The sequence below is a fragment of the Taurulus bubalis genome (assembly GCF_910589615.1).
Source record: "Taurulus bubalis genome assembly, chromosome: 20".
Lineage (NCBI taxonomy): Eukaryota > Metazoa > Chordata > Actinopteri > Perciformes > Cottidae > Taurulus > Taurulus bubalis.
In genome coordinates, this window is record NC_136608.1 from 4,552,979 (window position 1) to 4,571,203 (window position 18,225).

At 44.7% G+C, this 18,225-nt stretch overlaps 2 protein-coding genes across 2 annotated transcripts in view; one reads left to right on the top strand and one right to left on the bottom strand.

The window, feature by feature from the left end:
- ptprz1b (protein tyrosine phosphatase receptor type Z1b) overlaps window positions 1-7,752 on the top strand; it is a gene marked incomplete at both ends in the record, with an annotated part of 52,982 nt that extends 45,230 nt beyond the window's left edge. Inside the window, 17 exons of the mRNA XM_079236053.1 lie at window positions 78-222; window positions 328-419; window positions 498-583; window positions 1,538-1,558; window positions 2,639-2,735; window positions 2,825-2,907; window positions 3,021-3,155; window positions 3,957-4,088; window positions 4,256-4,413; window positions 4,486-4,621; window positions 4,907-5,053; window positions 5,527-5,620; window positions 5,919-5,992; window positions 6,073-6,423; window positions 6,523-6,659; window positions 7,316-7,451; window positions 7,609-7,752. Of these exons, the coding sequence (XP_079092179.1) occupies window positions 78-222; window positions 328-419; window positions 498-583; window positions 1,538-1,558; window positions 2,639-2,735; window positions 2,825-2,907; window positions 3,021-3,155; window positions 3,957-4,088; window positions 4,256-4,413; window positions 4,486-4,621; window positions 4,907-5,053; window positions 5,527-5,620; window positions 5,919-5,992; window positions 6,073-6,423; window positions 6,523-6,659; window positions 7,316-7,451; window positions 7,609-7,752 (2,168 nt within the window). The remainder of the gene's footprint in view (window positions 1-77; window positions 223-327; window positions 420-497; window positions 584-1,537; window positions 1,559-2,638; window positions 2,736-2,824; window positions 2,908-3,020; window positions 3,156-3,956; window positions 4,089-4,255; window positions 4,414-4,485; window positions 4,622-4,906; window positions 5,054-5,526; window positions 5,621-5,918; window positions 5,993-6,072; window positions 6,424-6,522; window positions 6,660-7,315; window positions 7,452-7,608) is intronic.
- Window positions 7,753-12,232: 4,480 nt separating this feature from the next.
- Window positions 12,233-17,142, bottom strand: LOC306752501 (HMG box-containing protein 1-like; the record flags this gene model as incomplete). The annotated part of the gene is given in 13 exon segments (XM_079236263.1): window positions 12,233-12,918; window positions 13,062-13,203; window positions 13,327-13,498; window positions 13,671-13,789; window positions 13,865-14,009; window positions 14,095-14,251; window positions 14,366-14,475; window positions 14,596-14,707; window positions 14,870-14,987; window positions 16,001-16,196; window positions 16,278-16,379; window positions 17,056-17,062; window positions 17,065-17,142. Coding segments are annotated over 13 exon segments (1,476 nt in total). The 3' UTR covers window positions 12,233-12,900.
- Between the last annotated feature and the right edge of the window lie 1,083 nt (window positions 17,143-18,225).

Sequence of the window (18,225 nt, forward strand, 5' to 3'; positions counted from 1 at the left end):
TATTATATTATAACTATTAGAAATGCATAACAGTGTCAGTTGCCTAGTTATCATGCAATTCATTCCCCCTCTCTCAGAGGGCAGCAACAGCAGCCATGAGTCTCGGGTCGGGCTGGTCGGAGGCGTGGACCGGGAGAAGAGGACGGTCGTCCCTCTGGCTGTCGTCTCCACTCTCACCATCCTCTGTCTGCTGGTACTGGTGGGCATACTCGTCTACTGGAGGTACACACACACACACACACACACACACACACACACGGTCAATATCTGTCTAGAGCAATGTCCCCCTGTGTACTTGATTTAGATTCTGATGCGTTTGTGTCACAGAAACTGTGTCCAGACGGCTAATTTCTATCCAGATGACAACGTGTCACCTAAAGTCATATCGGTCCCATCGACGCCGCTGCTGCTGGCCACTGGTAAAACACACACACACACACACACAGTCATGGGACTTAATTACATTATCACCGTGACATCGAGCTCTTTCGTTGCAGACGGTCACGAGCCGCTGACAGTGAAGCAGTTCGTGAAGCACGTCATGGAGCTGCACGCCGCCAACACCTTCTCCAAGGAGTTCGAGGTGTGTGGAGTGTTCCTAATTAAGAGTATTTGAGTTGAACTGTCCCCCACGAGGGGAAACTGCCACAAGACACTTTGTAGATAGAGACACTACCTGAGGCTCTGCTTGCGAACGTTTAACCAGCCTAGAATAAAGGGATCCGTGATGTTTGGTTCATGTGTGTAAGCAGACAGTTCACCGTCTGTCACAGCTCCTTAATGCTCCTCCATATCTCTATTAACGTCATGTTCTCCAGGGATCTCATTTAGCACAGAGATAAAGTGTAACTTCCACGCAACAGAATGCAGGAAGGGTGTTTTTGCTACTAACCACGGCCGTGCTACCCGCTTCTCATCCCAGTCTCCAAAGTCAAAACACACAAGACAGGACTTCAAATGCAATCAGCAGGTTTTGATTGATAAAACGTCCTATTTTCCAAGTTTATATAGAATGTGAAGCAAGGTTTTAGAAATTTCTCATGTGCAGTATTGACATATTTTAATGTTGTTGCGTATCTTAGAACAGCGTGTGGATGAGTTTCAACAATAACCACATCTGCATGACATCCGTCACCCGTTTCCTAGCATGAACCTCCTGAGTAACGCACACAGATAGGATAGGAATCTACTCATTGCACTACAGCAGTCTAAAAAAAAGCTTTTGGCCCGAGCACATCCTTCTAATCACACACAAGCATTTAAGGGGTAAATGCAATATCATTTTTTTACAGTGTAGAATAATAGACAATGGCTCACAAAAAGTCCACCGCTCAGTTGGGAACATCGGCGCATTTCCCACTTAGCCCCGCCTCTCTGTGTGTATCTGAACCCCATATTCCTGGACCTGCACTGACTCCCTGTCTGTCTGTCTGTCTGTCTGTTTGTCTGTCTGTCTGTCCCGCCCCCCGTCCCACTCTCCTTTTACCACCTCCACCACCATCGTCGTGCTTTCTGCATCCTCACCACCCTCCATTAGATTGTCAAAGAATCCTACGAGGTAAGAGCCCTGCAGCATCACCCCTAACCGGCCGTAGAGAAAATGCTTTGTCTCAAATGAATTCTCCTTGTTGACAAACTAGTCAGCGTGTAGAGCGCGTCTTCTGTATTTCACATGTGATATTGAATGTATAGTTGATGTTTGCCAGTAAAAGATTGCCTTTTGGATTTAAATGTGTACAAATATGAGGTTTGTGAGGCAGAGCTTTCGCTCTCTGCTTCCCAATACAGACATCTTTTCAAACTGAAATGGAGCCAAGGACACTCACAGTAAAAGTGGCATTCTACATATTTTGTTAATCCATATTTAGAATCATTTCTAACAATTAAATAGAAATGAAAACCCGACCATCCCTGCGGCTGCTTGTTGACTGTAGATAAGAAGTGGACGTGGACAGCGTGACGTCAACCATTGGTTTGGGACATTTGGTCGTTTCCTTGGTTTTTGGCCGTTGCCATTTAGTTTTTTCGGAACCAGAAGTGGTACGAGAGGGTGGAGCAGAATACAACTGAACCGGAATCAGGCATTTTTTAGGGGACTAAAATGTTACAGTTGCCTGAACACACTGAAAGGGCAAAACCACAGACAAACAACGCTGTGGTAGTGATCTGTCAATCACCTTGTTGCCCCGCCCTAAAGCATACCCTGCTTTATGGTCTATTTAACTTTAAAAGGATCATAATTTACCAAATGAACACAATGCTGTGACTGCTATACAATCAGACTTCTTTTTGTAACCAGAGGAGTCGCCCCCTGCTGGTCACTAGAGATAATGCATGTTCAGAACCGAGGTTGACGCCTGCATAAATCATGAATCATGCCCCTTTCTCCTTTATATTAGGGTTATAAGTATATGAGATTAATATAACCCTTATATATGCTATTCCTTCTCACACAAAATTATCATGTTTTTTTTACCTGAATCCTTAATCCTAGTTACAACTGTATTCACAAGAATTTCTCGGTTTGTTTTGTCTTCAATGTAGACTCTTGACTATTGCACTGGAATACTACAGACAATTACAGAAACCTAGCATGTTTGCTTCCTCTGAGCTGATTTGTGTTTGTGTTGATTTTCAGGAGGTGCAGGCGTGCACAGTGGACATGGGCATCACTACAGACAGCTCCAACCACCCCAACAACAAATGCAAGAACAGATACATAAACATACTGGCCTGTACGTCACTGTTCAACATGATCACGGTTCAACATTTATGATGTTAACAGCCAGCCGTGATGAAGCTCATTAACCCTTTCCTCTCCCAGATGACCACAGCAGAGTCAAACTCTCCAACAGTTTGGACAGAGACGGGAAATGCGGAGACTACATCAACGCTAACTTCGTAGACGTAAGTATCTTTTTGGCAGACTGACTGACTCCATGTGGGTCTTTTCCATTATTGTAGGAAAAGTACTGTGCAACCCATCCAGTGTTTCCTTTACGACGTGGTTTCCTCTGCAGGGATATGAGCGAACAAGGGCGTACATCGCGGCTCAGGGGCCTCTGAGGTCGGGCAGGGAGGACTTCTGGAGGATGATCTGGCAGCAGAATATCGGAGTCATTGTCATGATCACCAACCTCAAGGAGAAAGGACGGGTAGGAAGGTCCCTTCGGCCAACATGGACACAAACACCAGCTGCTTTCAGTATCTTTGTTTTCACCATTACATGTAGAGGCCATGCTGGAGTTTGGCAACCGTGTGCTGCTTGTAGGGTTCTGAAAAGTTGGTTAGTTTCAATGTAAAAATCTCAAGTTGATTTTGATGCCTTTCTATTTCATGTCATCTAAAACAAGATGCTGAGATGTACCTTAAAGTGAACGTTATTTAGAGTAAAGAGTTAAAGCTCTCTGATCTGCCAAGGGGACATAAACAGGCAGGAAGTGTCTAAAACTAAAAACAGGGTAGAAACACACATTCAATGACACTTTAGGTTTCAATGTCAGCTTTTAAAGCAGTATCACCTGATTCTTTAGTCAATTTGAAAAAACATGTCAGCAAACGGCTCCTTTTATTTACACTTCCAGCAGATACAGAGAAATACTAGAATTCATTTGGAATCGTGTTTGTGTCTACCTGATAAATGTATGTCCAATATTAATTCCTGAGGGAAATATCTGGCTCTTTAGCTGCCACTATGTTCCCCAACTAGTAGCTAGCTGTGTCTGTCTGGTGTCTGGTGCTGAGAAGGTAGTGCACAGTGGGTTTATTCCAGCTTTTTAGCTCAAAATGCCGCTGGTGAGAGCGGTGAGACTCGTTCAAAACAGTGACGGGCTGAAAGATGATAAAATGCTCCATGGAGGTGATCTCAGCATCTCATAATCAGCCGGCAGGAGAAACCGAGCTTTTTAGGGACCTCAGTCTTATTCGGTCTTCTGCTTTCTGTCGTCTTTTCACAGACAAAATGTGACCAGTACTGGCCGCAAGAGAGCCAGGAAGAATACGGCCCGTATCAGGTGACCCAGAAAAGCAGCAAGACCCTCGCTTACTACACACTGCGGACATTCACCGTCAGAGATACCTCAAATAAGGTACACCTCTCTCTCTCTCACACACACACACACACACACACACACTCTCCTTCTAACACATTCATACACCAATAAACAGTCCACAGACAGTTTGGGGTTCAGTTCCAAACAGGTCTGTTCAAACTTACAAACTCTTTTAACGCTTTGTATCATTTCTGGTCCTCCAGGCGTGTCAGAGGAGAGTTGAACACACTGTGCTCCATTACCACTACACCCAGTGGCCAGACATGGGCGTCCCAGAATACACTCTGCCTCTGCTGTCCTTCATCAGAGCATCCGCCCGGGCGAGGACACAAGAGATGGGACCCGTTCTGGTACACTGCAGGTCTGTATCTATTACTGTTTGAGATATGCCATGCACTGAATCGATGTAATTGACATGTGTTGTGTGTCACAGTGCCGGCGTAGGAAGGACAGGAACCTACATAGTGATAGATAGCATGCTGCAGCAGATCCAGGATCAGGGTACGGTGAACGTTCTCGGTTTCTTGAAACACGTCCGGACGCAGAGGAACTTCCTGGTTCAGACGGAGGTAAGCCAACTGACACAAGGACGATGTACTTCTGTCTTTGTGAGGACACTCATTGAAAAAAATACACTAGACTCTAACCTGGACCTTAAAACCAAGTCTAAACCCTCAAACAGGCCTTTAAAGTTCTATCCCAAAAATGTTCTCACTAACCGAAGGTCTGAAACTCCAACGGGTCCTCACAAAGATAGCTGTACAAGTACAAACACACACACACACTCTCAATGCGCTTTCTCAATGCGCATCCAGCTGATTTTAACCGTTTTTTCTCCTGTCGCTCTCCTGCAGGAGCAGTACGTCTTCATCCATGACACTCTGGTGGAGGCCATATTGAGCCGTGGCACCTCAGTGACCTCTGACCTCCTCCACACTTATGTGTCTGACCTCCTGACCCCTGGGGCGTCGGGCAGGACGCGCATGGACAAACAGTTCAAGGTACAGCGTGTTTCCCCCATGTTTACAGGCCTCTGTTTTGTACTCTTATTTGTCCTTGACATTCAAGGTATTTACCGTAAAAGTCGGGTTACAAGCCGCTCCTACCTCCGGCGCTAGCTAGCACTGCTGCTAGTTAGCGCTGCTGCTAGTTAGCGCTGCTGCTAGTTAGCGCTGCTGCTGCTACTGCCCACGTCCCTGTGGTACTGTTCAATGTTACTCATGACAGCTCTAGCCCTCTGCCCAAGTCGTGGTTTTCAGGGAGCTAGCGGAAGTTAGCGGGAAGTAACGGAGCGCTAGCAGGAGCCCCAGCTGGCTACAGCGGGGAGCTAACGGGGACACTGACCGAAGGTAGTAGCGGCTCGTAACCCGACTGTTACGGTAACCCACGCTTTGGGTTTTCGGCCACATTACTATCATGCAGGTGTAAACATTGAATGTTGCAAATGTAATCAACTCGTTTTGTTGTGTTTCAGTTGATCAGTCAGCGCCAGGCGAAGCACGCAGACTACAGCACCGCCCTGAGGGACGGCAACGCCGAGAGGAACAGAGCCAGAGCTCTGATGCCTGGTGAGGGGCCGGTTGATAAACCCACAAAGAGAGATGTGGAAGCTTTTTAATGTTTCATCCACAGCCCGTTCAAAAACGACACATGTACCGTTAAAGGGATGTGTTTTTGGTACCTCAGAATGACCCGTTTATAGCTACATATGGAGTCAACCGCCACATTTCTACGGTGGCCCAGAACGGTCAAGCCAAACACTGGCTCTAGATTCTACTTTAAGTCAGAGGAGGATGGAGGTGCGTTGTGATTGGTTCTCTCACCAGTGTGGTGATCATGGCCTCATGTCTCTGTGTTTTTGTACAGTGGAAAGATCAAGAGTGTGTCTGGCGGCTTCAGAGACGAACTCCACCGGGTTCATCAACGCCTCCTACGTCATGGTGAGACCACTGGGAGCTGGTTACTGGTTACCGTTTTTTTTACATGTTCTAGTAGTTTTACTCTGCTGGTGTTTTTACAGGGACATCAGCACAGCAAGGAGTTCATCGTGAGCCAGACTCCTCTGAGCAGCACGGTGGCAGACTTCTGGAGGATGGTCTGGGAGCACAGCACACAAACTGTTGTCCGTCTGCCAGACACACACTGTCAGGTAGAACGCACACACACATACAGAACCTATTCAACGAGTATTACAAACATACAATCTGACATGTGTTCCTGTTTATGTCAGAGTGAAGACGTTTACTGGCCCATTAAAGACCAGCCAATGAGCTTCGAGGGTTTCAGTGTGTCATATTTGGGGGAGGAGCATGTGAGTCTGTCCAATGACGAGAGACTGTTGGTGCAGGACTTCGTAGTGGAGTCTCCACAGGTAACACACACACACACACACACACACATTATTCTGTGTCTTACATATGTATGTATATGTATATATATGTTGCGTTTTTTCTTCTCTACTTCTGTGTAGACTGTGTTGGAGGTGCGTCAGTACAGCGCCACCTGTTGGCCCAACCCGGACAGTCCCATCAGGAACAGTTTCGACCTGGTCAACACAGTGCGAGAGCACAGCGGACAATCGTACACACCCACAATCATACACGATCCGTGAGTATTACATAGACAGGATCAGTCTTTCATGTGACACTTTCTTTGCAAGGGTAAATCTATATACCGTAAAAGTCGAGTTACAAGCCGCTTCCACCTCCAGTGGGTGTCCCCGCTGTAGCAAGCTAGCAGCAGCGCTAGCCAGTAGCCAGTAGCAGCAGCAGCGGGGAGCTAGCTGCTGCTAGTTAGCGCTGTTGCTGCTACTGCCCGCGTCCCCTCTGCCCAAGTCGGGTGTCGAGCCTGGTTCCGCGACCTTCGGTGGTTTTCAGGGAGCTAGCAGAAGTTAGCGGGGAAGTAACAGAGCGCTAGCAGGAGCCCAGCTGGCTACAGCGGGGAGCTAACGGAGACACTGACTGAAGGTAGTAGCGGCTCGTAACCCGACTTTTGCAGTAATCCACGCTTTGGGCGGTAATCCACGCAGCTGCTACTGGCCGCGTCCCCTCTGCCCGAGTTGGGTGTCGAGCCGGGGCTGGTCCCACTACCTTCGGTGGTTAGCGCCTGCTAGCGCTAGCAGGAGTGCTAACAGGAGCGCTAGCTGGCTACAGCGGGGAGCTAACGGGGACACTGACCGAAGGTAGTAGCGGCTTGTGACCCGACTTTTACGGTATGTGTGTATATGTGTGTGTGTGTGTGTGTGTGTGTCTGTGTGTGTGTAGGTTGGGAGGTGCTACATCAGGGCTGTTCTGTGCCCTCACCACCCTGTCCAGTCAGCTAGAGGAGGAAGGAGCGGTAGACGTTTACCAGGTGGCACGGATGACCAACCTCATGAGGCCTGGTGTTTTTAATGATATAGTAAGCCCACACACAATACTCTCAATGCTCCCATTTCCCTCTGTCACCACTTCATGATTAAATAAGCAACTTCAACCCAGCCGCTAACCAATGACATTCCTACGTTGTTGTTTTTTTACAATAAAAGATGGTTCAGTCTTGAATGTGCGTCTCGCAGGAGCAGTACCAGTTCCTGTACCGAGCCGTGCTGAGCCTGGTGAGCAGCCAGGAGGACCAGAGAGCCCTGCAGAGTCCAGAAACCAACGGGTCTGTACCACTGGGCCAGACCAACATCGCTGAGAGCCTGGAGTCACTCATGTAGACCCACACACACACACACGCATTAAACATACAAACGTGTCACGGACATCATACAAGCACACAAACACACCGCCGTGGTGACGGAGGGTTGACCCGACCGGAGGTGATCATCTCTGTGTCTGTGTGGCAGCTTGAGACGGGTCGTTAAAGGTGATGACATGCACAGCAGACTGAGCTACAGAATCCAGCAGACACAGATGTTAACCCTCACGTCAGATGAAGTGACCCAACCAGGCCAAGACATGACTCGTCCTGTAAGAGAGAAAAGGTACCACTTTCTTCTGAGGCAATTTATAAGTGATTTATGTTTAGTTCACTTATGATAATACTTTACTAATGCTATATAGCTCTACAGAAGCCCTGAGAAGTCCATTTTCTTTGTCTCAATAGTTTTCTTTCAGTGTGTTTGACATAAGAAGAGGTGAAAAAAGGTGTTGCTGGAATAATCTTCTGTGAAAACAGGTTGGGTCAAAATCTTTTGGCTTATGAATTTCTTAGTTTTGGGTTCTTGTTGTTGCAACACTCGTTTAGGCCACAAGAGGTTGAAGCGCACCACTAAAGCTGTCATGTTTCCATGCACTCTAAACACAAGGTGCATACCATGTGTGATAGAAAGTGATGTAACGTAATGAAGCCATTAGTCACAAATTAGCAGCCCTTTATAAGGGAGGTTCATTATTAGGAAGTGGGACCAATATTTCATTGGAAATATTTTTTCTTAATCACAAAAGGAGTCACCTTTTAAATTACAATAACAGAACTACTTTAATTCAAAACTTCTTTTATAATCTTTCTTTAACATTTATCTCTTTGCCTTTTTCATTGCTCTCTTGTCTTATAAAAGACACAAATGAATAGAAATAGAAACAGGCTTAATGACTTAAGGGTATAAAACAAGAAATGATGTAGAAAATGACAATCTCCTAGACTATTGTTTTCCTACATATTTTATGCACCGCACATTAACCTTTAGATTTTGGGGCTCAAACTACCACCTATCCTTATTGAGAGGAGTATTTTGATGAACCAGAATCTCTCCCGGCCTCACTCGTGACACTACATTGACTGCTGTTCTCCGTTCATGTCTTGCTGCCACCGGCTCCATGGTCTCTGGTACCCGTGCCTTTTGTAGTTCATGTTGTGTACTTTAAACCTGTTTTGATACAACAACTGTGTGACTAATATGCCAAAATAATGATCTGTGATTTTGTTTTTTTCTATTTTCTATTGCGCTTGTTACTTTCATACGTCGAAGTCAGAGAGGAGATCAAATGTCGGATGTTTTGTAAAAGATGCATTCTGGGATTTAAAAGGTATTCCACACAACGTCTGTGTGTGGAGTTTCAAACACGACGGTCCTGAGACGGACAGGCGGCCGCCAAGAGCTGCAGCTTGAATTTGTGTCAGTTCACTACAACGCCGTATTAGGGCCATTGTAGGTTTAAAATATATATATATATATATATATATATATATATATATATATATATATATATATATATATATATATATATATATATATATATATATATATATATATATATATAATAATAAGGACGGAGCTGGTGGAGGGTAATGGTTTACAAGATTTATGTTGAGATAAAACTTAAAGATGAGGATTGAAAATTGATGAGGAAAACAAATTGACAAGAAACAGAACATTTTCTGTAAATATTTCCCGAGACTATAACGTCAAATTGTACTTTACAATGTAATTGAGCCATGAGGAAATATTGTGATTCTCATCCAGAGTCCCCATATTATCATCAGCATGCAGACTTGCAGTGCATTGGGCCGTTTTCTCCTGTAAATTTACCTGAGTTTTTCTCAGAATATTACCCTCCTCCCTTGGCTCTGTAATTTCTTCTTCTTTGACCCACAATGGCCCAAATACGCTGTCGTAGTTTACGATGAATTCCAATGGTTGGTTTTCATAATGTTAAGGAAACATGAAGACCTCTCATCACTCATTGTAACAGCATCAGTCCATCAGTCAGCTGAGACCGCTGTCAGACATTTAGCGTTCCGACAACGGGACGAATCCGTGGAAACACAAACCGCCGAACGAGCCGTCATTCTGTTAAACCTCGGCCTGGAGAAGACGTTCAGAGGCCGAGAGGCGGGACTTCCTCTGCATCCCTGAAGCCACTCGCAACGACTGTTTCCTTCCTGAGCGAGTCCAAGCGTCCCCATTGTCGGACACGATCAATCAACCTCTGAATCCCTTTCAAACAATGTTGAGGTTCTGTATTTGCCGATTGAGCGTCCAGCCGGCAGCCGCTTCAGAGCACGTCTGGGGATGCAAAATGGCACACACCATCGAGGCTCCTGCAACTGTGATTCCCACCAGATCTTTCTGTGTAAATATCCCTGAATACATCAAAAGGCCAAATTCCTGTATGTTTATACTGTACCTCTATATATTTTCTATTTTACTATATAAAAAAAGTGATTTTCTAGTCATTTACACATATACAGTATAACTGTGTGGATTCTATTTGATAATTGTAGCCTGGAAATATTGATCATGTTTATAGTTTTAATGGAATGTTATCTCTTTATGATCACAGTAGCAGCTTAATGTCTATACCTTTATCTCCAGCCATAAACTGGTGCAGTATGTAAATAGCAACACGTGGAAGCAACACCAACCTTGTGTATGATTTTGAATTTGTTTCTTTTTCCAGGAGGGAAAAATGAATAAAATGTTCTTGTTTAGACCAAACTTATCCCTTCATTTTATTGAATGGTCTCAAAACACAAAAAGACACAGGTTTATCATGATTTTATTAATATTATAATACACTGTATTACATGGTCTCCCCTGATCAACCTGTACATGACACGATAGTAAAGACATACGGAAGTTAAATAATCAATGCACCACCATGAAAGGTTAACAAAGATTGAGTCTAAACCAAATATATATATATTTCTATATAATCATATTAATGTTTATCATGACACATATTATACTGTAGCAGTCCCGTGAGATAAAGTGTATATAGTGCATTAAGAATAAACCTCGTTATGCAGTGAGATTATGAGTGCTGGGGAGTATTTTTTATTTTTTACTATTTCTAGAAAAAAATAAAGTCAAGCACTTAAAACCCCAAGCAGACGTCATGCTGCCTTCACTTCTCTCACATCCCTCACTTTCCAAATGGTGTTCATGTTTGTAGTGGTTTTGTTGATCATACCACATTACAGAGGCCTTTTTATATTTCGCATTACAACAGCCCTCTTTGTTTTAAAAGTCAAACTGCACGAGGAGAAGAAAAAGAGAAAGGTCTCTAGACCTCCATCATCTGAGCCAAATGTGCTCCTATAAGAGACTACATTTGAACTGGATGTCAAACTTAAAAACACAGCATCTTATTTCATTTTTTTCTGATTTCTGATCATATACAATTCTTAGTTTATGGCAATAAGTTCAATGGCGATCTGCGACCGCATCAACTTTTTTGTCCCGCCTCTTTAGTCTAGAATGCTCTCTGTGTGAACAATGTTTTATAATCTATTCCTATTTTTGAAATCAAGTAAAGCCATTGAAACCTATTGGAGAAGATAAACCTCAAAGGGGCGGGGCCAAACAACCATGTTTTATGTCTTGCTTTCCTCGTCCGTCTGATTTTATCAGGGAACAAAACAAACTGAATAAAAACTTGTGGAAGTCTAGAAGCTCAATAAAGCCTACGCTGACGTAACGTCTCTTTGATTATACATGAATATACTCAGACATTGAATGATGGCACATGGAGATGGTAGAATGCAGTGTGGGTGATGGCTGATGAATCATCTGCTGCCTGCGGTGTGATGACAGTTCTCTGTAACATACCATATCATATCTTTTGTGACAATACATATTAACGACCATAAATTCTCAAATAAAAGCCATAAAACCTTATTGCTAGTACCAATATGACAATGGCTGTCATGGAAAATTCAGCACTGCATTAATTCTGTCCGGAAAATGTATTTGTCATTGTACTTTCTTAAGAAAACTCATCACTTCTTTCCTTTTTTTCAAAATAAAAGCCTTGCGGCGAAGTGAAAGGATTCTGCCCCCACATTGTTTTAATGTTTGGAAATCAGGGAGGCTTCCTACTGGAAAAATATTGTAAAATAGTTTATAAGTTGTAGAAGTTAGACATAACTAATAAAGGCCTAATTCTCTCTTAAAGTTGCAATCTCAAAGATCTCCGTTTCGTTCCCTTTGGCGACACCTCTGGCGGTAAGCGGTAAGCGCAGGTGTGTTTTGGGATCTCACTTCCCAGAGATTCAGACAGTTTTTCACTGTTTGTCCTCTGCTGAACGTCGAATTTGTTTCTTATTCTTGGAAGTCTCATCGTCTGCAGTCATCGGTCTGTTTGTTTCAGAGGTAACCGTTCACTTGCAACGCGCGCAGAGACGCCTGAGGAAAGAATAACTGCTTCTCACAAAAGCGAGTTGAAGATGCAACGGAAAATCTTAGTAAAAGAGTTAAATAAAACTCTTGGGCCACTATTTGAGAATTTATGGCGGACAATTTGTTTAATAACTAAACATTACATGATAAATTACACGAAAAGCAAGATTAAAATATGTAGTCTTGTGCAATACACTGAGTGCAAATGCAAGTAATACAGGCATGAAAATACTTAAATATATTTCTTTGTATATAATATATAATTTTGGGAAAATAGCTACATCATCTACTTTATCTAAAATGCTACAGCACCACAACTTCCACGTGTTTCAAGCACGTGATGAGGAACTCTCTTTTTATTGGCTCATTCACACATATTGTAAAGTGGTGGAGACGAACTCCAGTCCTGAAAAAACCCCGGTTGACCTGCTTTGTTATTGCGTTTGGGGAAAAATGTTGTCGGCACGGTGCTCTGTCGTATTAAAATGTCATGTTGTATAGCTTCTTATGACTTAACATGTGTTTTTACATTTAGCACTTTAAAAGCAAGAGGAAGGGAGAGGCGTTTGTTGAGAGCTTTTTACCGTGAGGCACTCTGTCAACAAGATAGGATATTGAGGCGTCGCATTCGGCCACGCAGAGCTCTCTTTTCCTTGTGTACGCGTGTGTGTGTGTGTGTGTGTGTGTGTGTGTGTGTGTGTGTGCTCTCCTACAGACTGTTCTCTCTTCCTGTCTGCAGCCTTAATTTCCCTGACAGCCCTGTTGGGACACAGAGGAGAAATTAGACAGCAGTATAAAGCACTGGATTACTGAACTGGCTGTGTGTGTGTGTGTGTGTGTGTGTGTGTGTGTGTGTGTGTGTGTGTGTGTGTGTGTGTGTGTGTGTGTGTGTGTGTCCTTACAGAGTTGGTTCGTTTGCGTTTCCAGCAGTCTGGGTCGATTCTCTTCTGTTCGTCTGCGAGGGCTTTGGCCTGCACGGTGAACGTCCGTCGCTCCTCACTTCGCATTTTCTTCCACCGCTCCCCGAGGAGGACGCTGATCGCTCTGCACACACACACACACACACACACACACACACACACACACACACACACACACATATTACCGTACAACTAAAGATTGACACAGCGGCTCCGCAGCACTCATGCAGACACGGGGAACACTCACCTGTTGTCTTTGCCCGGGTACATCCTTGTGTACTCCACCCGGAACTTCTTGGCAAACAGCATGAAGGCGTTCATTGGCCGCTTGCACCTTGTGGGCGTGGCGTTGTTGCTTCCTGCCGCGCCGGCTTGCTGAGTTTTGGTTGGCTTTTGACGAGGAGAGTGACCGGCATCGTCTGCAGTGTTTAAGCAGATCCACAAGTTTTCTTTTCTTCCTTTTATGAAATGCATCCTCTTTCTCGCTTGAGTAATATTTCATTGTTTTAGCAAACTGAGCGCTGCTGTTCTCGATGTTCGTGCCGCTTCCACAGCGGAGTATCTTTCAACAGGAGGTGTGAGGCACAGTACCTTGTGATGGGTCTCTGTCTGGAGAAGCGGCTCCCCCGCTGGACTGCGAGGCGCGCCGCCTCCTCGCCATGCTGCTCAGCACGTAAACCGCAGACGAGTCCAGAGGAGTGAAATCATAACTGAGGAAGACACACGTGTAAGAAGAAATAGATATTTAAGGCTTTTGCTGCTCCGGGATGTGGAACAGATTTTACCTCCTGAACGTGTCAAAGACCGGCGAGTTGTCGGTGTGTTTGGCGTCTCTGTGTCCCGGAGGCAGGCACACGTCTCCCACCTCCATTTCATAGCACGGTATCCCATAACGCACCACGGTCAAGCTCGGGTGAAATGACGACCAGCCTGAGGGAAAAGCAAGGCGGAGAGCGTAAAAAGGGCGTCGCTCCAGAAACGGTTGCAGTCAGTGTTTTCTCGTCATCGCTCCTACCTTTCTTTTTCACGTAGAAGGGGTGGTCCAGTTGGCAGCGGGCGGTCATGGCAGCATGTCCGAATGCGCCGGGGTCAAAGGTCAGCTGAAGGACGGCCTGACCAGACAGCACCGTCTCTGAATGCTCCACCAGCTGCAGACCCTCGGAGCCATAACACTGCAAAAGAGTCATTACATACAGTTACTTTATTTCGGTGGATCCTTTTCATATACTTAAAAAGGTGCAGCGTGTGAGAAAAGAACGTTTTTAATAAATAACTGACGAACGTACCTTCAAAGACCCGGACCGCTCCTCATCACCGGAGTCTTCCTCGGCCGAGTCCAGGTCCTCCACGTCCTGCCACTCCACGTTAGAGCCGCGGTGGAAACGCAGACGAGTGCCTGAGATACAAACGATAGGCTCGAATACAAACTCCCATTTATGTCTTTCGGGGAGCAGAGAGAAAGAAAAAGTGAGGTCGCAGCAAAAGAGTGTCTGTGTGTGTGTGTGTGTGTGTGTACCTTTGAGAAAGCAGTGCCAGGCCGTGGGCGGACAGGAGAAGCTCCAGCCCATGTCTTCCTCATCAGACAGAGAGGATCTGGTCGACACCGCAGAACCACTTTCACTGCTCTTCTGTGGAAAGGAACGACTTTAACAGCTGCCAACGAGTTTCAACAAACAGCACAAGCAGCCCATTGTTGTGAGTCAAGTCAGTTTCACTGAGTAAAATGTAATATAAGATGGAGTTTTTTTGTTGTTGTATTTCATGATGAAGCGGGTAAACATGAGCTCTACCCTGGTGCGGCGGCGCTCCCTGACGTGACCTCTGGGGGGCGTCGGGGGGAGAGGCGGAGGAGGCCGGGCGTAGGAATGTAGATTACTGCTGGTGCTGGAGAGGCCGGCCGGAGAGGAGCTGAAAAAGACAACGGCTCATGAGTGGAAAGGAGGCTCACAGCAACACAGAGGAAGGACTTTTAGTCAGCTGTGAAGGACAGAGGGACGCAATCTGCAAAGATGGTGTGAGGTCGCAGATTTAGAAGCGGTGGCGTTCCTGTGAGAGTGCAGACTTCACCATTTCTTCATATTGTCTCTATGGACCTTTTTTATTTATTTTTTTACAAAGCTGTCATTAAAAATCTGTGTTTTTTTATTTTGGAGTGTACTGTCCCTTTAAGTCAGATTTAGATTAATTTCTTTACGAGTCAGAATTCTTGTAGTTAACATTTTTCGACCAAAAACATTTATTATAATAAAAGGTGTTAGTACTTCACCAGAATGATATGCCTCTCACTGAGGGGCGGGATTTCAAACTGCATCATGAAACCCACATTTAATACATTTAAACGCATCAAATTAATAAAATGATTTATTAATTATCTATTAAATCATTTTTTAGATCAGTATCGTGTTTGGGGAGACACATTCAGGGTTCATATACATTTTGACCAATGGATTTCCACTTTTCCATGACTTTAAACCAAATTTCCATGACCAAACATTTTGTGAAATGTGGGTGTAAACATGAAAAAGTGAGAAAATGTAGTATATAAACTAACAATGAGAATACAAAGCATACAGTAAACCTTAAATGACACAAATGAATGAGACAATAGTTTGATTAAAAGAATAAACATGTATATAGATGCCTGTATGTATGCCTGCTTATATTTTGAGCTGATTAATTATTTCAAACTCAGTGTAAATGAACGTCATGAACACATGAACATAACACATTTCCATGACTTTTCCAAAACATTTGTGATTTAATTTTTTTCAAGGACTTTTCTAAGCCTGGAAATAACCATTTTAAAATTCCATGACTTTTCCAGGTTTTCCATGACCGTAAGAACCCTGCGCATTGCAACCACACGCTCTGTGCTGTATTCCCGCTCGTCCTCGATAGAGTTTCAGGACGCAGCAGCCTACCTGCTGACGGGCGGCTCTGGCAGCAGCGGGCTCTGAGGTCCGGTGGCGATGTGAGCCAGCTGGGTCAGCCAGTGGGTGTCCGGAGGCTGAGCTCGCGCATGCCGCTCCTGGTGCGAGACGCCCACGTCCACCTGGTAGACGGGCGCCGCCGCTGGCTCCGCCTCCTCCCGAACCTCCTGCAGGTCTGGGAGGTCGTCTAGGAGGAGAAAACGTACGGCGTGTTGGATAGAAGAAGAAGAAGAAAACAAAGTGATCCGCATGCTCGTGTGTTGTGTACCGTATTCCATGTAGCTGTCACTGGTGGGGAAGCCGGGGGAGAGGCGCTCCTCACAGCGGAGCAGGTCATGTGACCGGTCTCCGTCTGCATCCATCATCACTTCTGAAGGTAAAACGACAAACGACAGCAGAGGAAGCACATTGACTTCAATTACAGGATGTACCGTGTTTAAATTCCACCGCATTTTTTTATTTGATCAAAGATGAACACGTCCTTTATAAAAGCTATTATTGCCATCTATTACATATTAGATTAACATAGTGATTAACTGAGTATAATTAGTGTGGACAGCAATGCTGAAACACATGAGATGGCTCAAATATAAAATCCCCTTATGAAAACTCAAGGCCAATCAATAAAAAGTGTTTTCGGAAACTATTCCCAAGCTAATATTAGTCTATTCTGCTTATTATTCATATATTAATCATATAATTAGTAAGTCATCACATACTTATCATGATTAGTATATAACTAAGGCTTAAAAACAACGGCTTTTGCAATGTCAGAGATAAGCCTGCCAGTTGGTTCACTGAGCTCTATAATGTCTCCTGTTGCTCTGGGGTTAACTTTACAAAATTTTGTTAAAAAATACAACTAATGACGTCATCATGGTCACTACACATTTTAATGGGATGCCCATTTTACAAACAGGAGGTCTCTTGTGAGAGTCCCACAACTGAAATACCAGATCAGTGGGAGCAACCCACACTTTAAGAGCGCTGCGTCAACACAGCGCAGACATGCGCGTAAACTGCCCAGCGCGCCGCTCCGGGGTTACCTGCGTGTCCTCGGGCTCTGAATGCCGCGCGCTCTGACGTTGGCGGTCACCGGACAGCACAGCAGGGGTCAGCACCTCCCAAACCATCGCGTGCGCTGAAACGACACAACACGTCTTTTTATTTATTATTGTATGCAAATTATCAAATTAAATATAGGAAATATATGTGCTGTTGGTAGGAAATATATCTTACAGGTAAAGCTAAACAGCATTACCAGACTCCCATGAGCACACACACACACACACACACACACACACACACACAAGCACACGCACACACAAGCACGCGCGCGCGCGTTCACAGGAAATTGATCCTCCAATGAGCCGCAACGTATGGGCTGTACATGGCCGGGGTGACTTAAAGGAGACGTAGGGTGACACGAGGTAACGCAGGCGGTTATCTAATAATACACCGAGCCAGCCTATCGACCACTTCCCTCTCTGTTGGATATTATTGGATGAAACTCGGTGAAATCTTCACGTAAACACGATAAGAGCGTGTTTCCAGTCTCATCTGTGTCACAATATCCTCGTCATGTGACTCCCCTCTTGTTTATAAACTTTTGAGATCCTGTACGCATGCGCACCTGAAAGCCCATTCATTCAATGCAGGGCAGAGATAATACGTTTGAACTATAAGTAGTTCACAATAAGTACAAAAACAACAACACGGACATAACGCGCCTTGTGACGTCACCGGCGGTTACTTAAAAATACCGCTGCTGCCCACGTCCTCACGCGACGATAAGCGTTTTTAGTGTTTTTTCACAAAAAGTCCCGTTGAAAAAAAAAGAATTGGCAAGTTACGTCGACGAAAACGAATAAAAGAAAAGACAAAAAGAAAGCGGTCGTGTTTCAGCAGCCACGTACACGATCCAGTGAGAGTCTGGCCGTGGGAGGAAAGAGAGAAACTCATTTAAATACAGGAACATGGACGAGCCATTATGTTGCGCAAATGCAGTGAGAACAAAACAACTGCCGTCAACAATGAAGCTCCACGGAGAGCGCGGAGAAACTGCTTTTATGGCGAAAAGTACACGTTGTCAGTTCCACGTTGTTACTCGCACGCTAAGTTCGGGGAGAAACCTTTCAATTGGTGTTATTACTTGTCAAATTAGACGCTTTAAAACCCACAAATGATTTCAATGAAGTTAACTTAACTCACCCAAA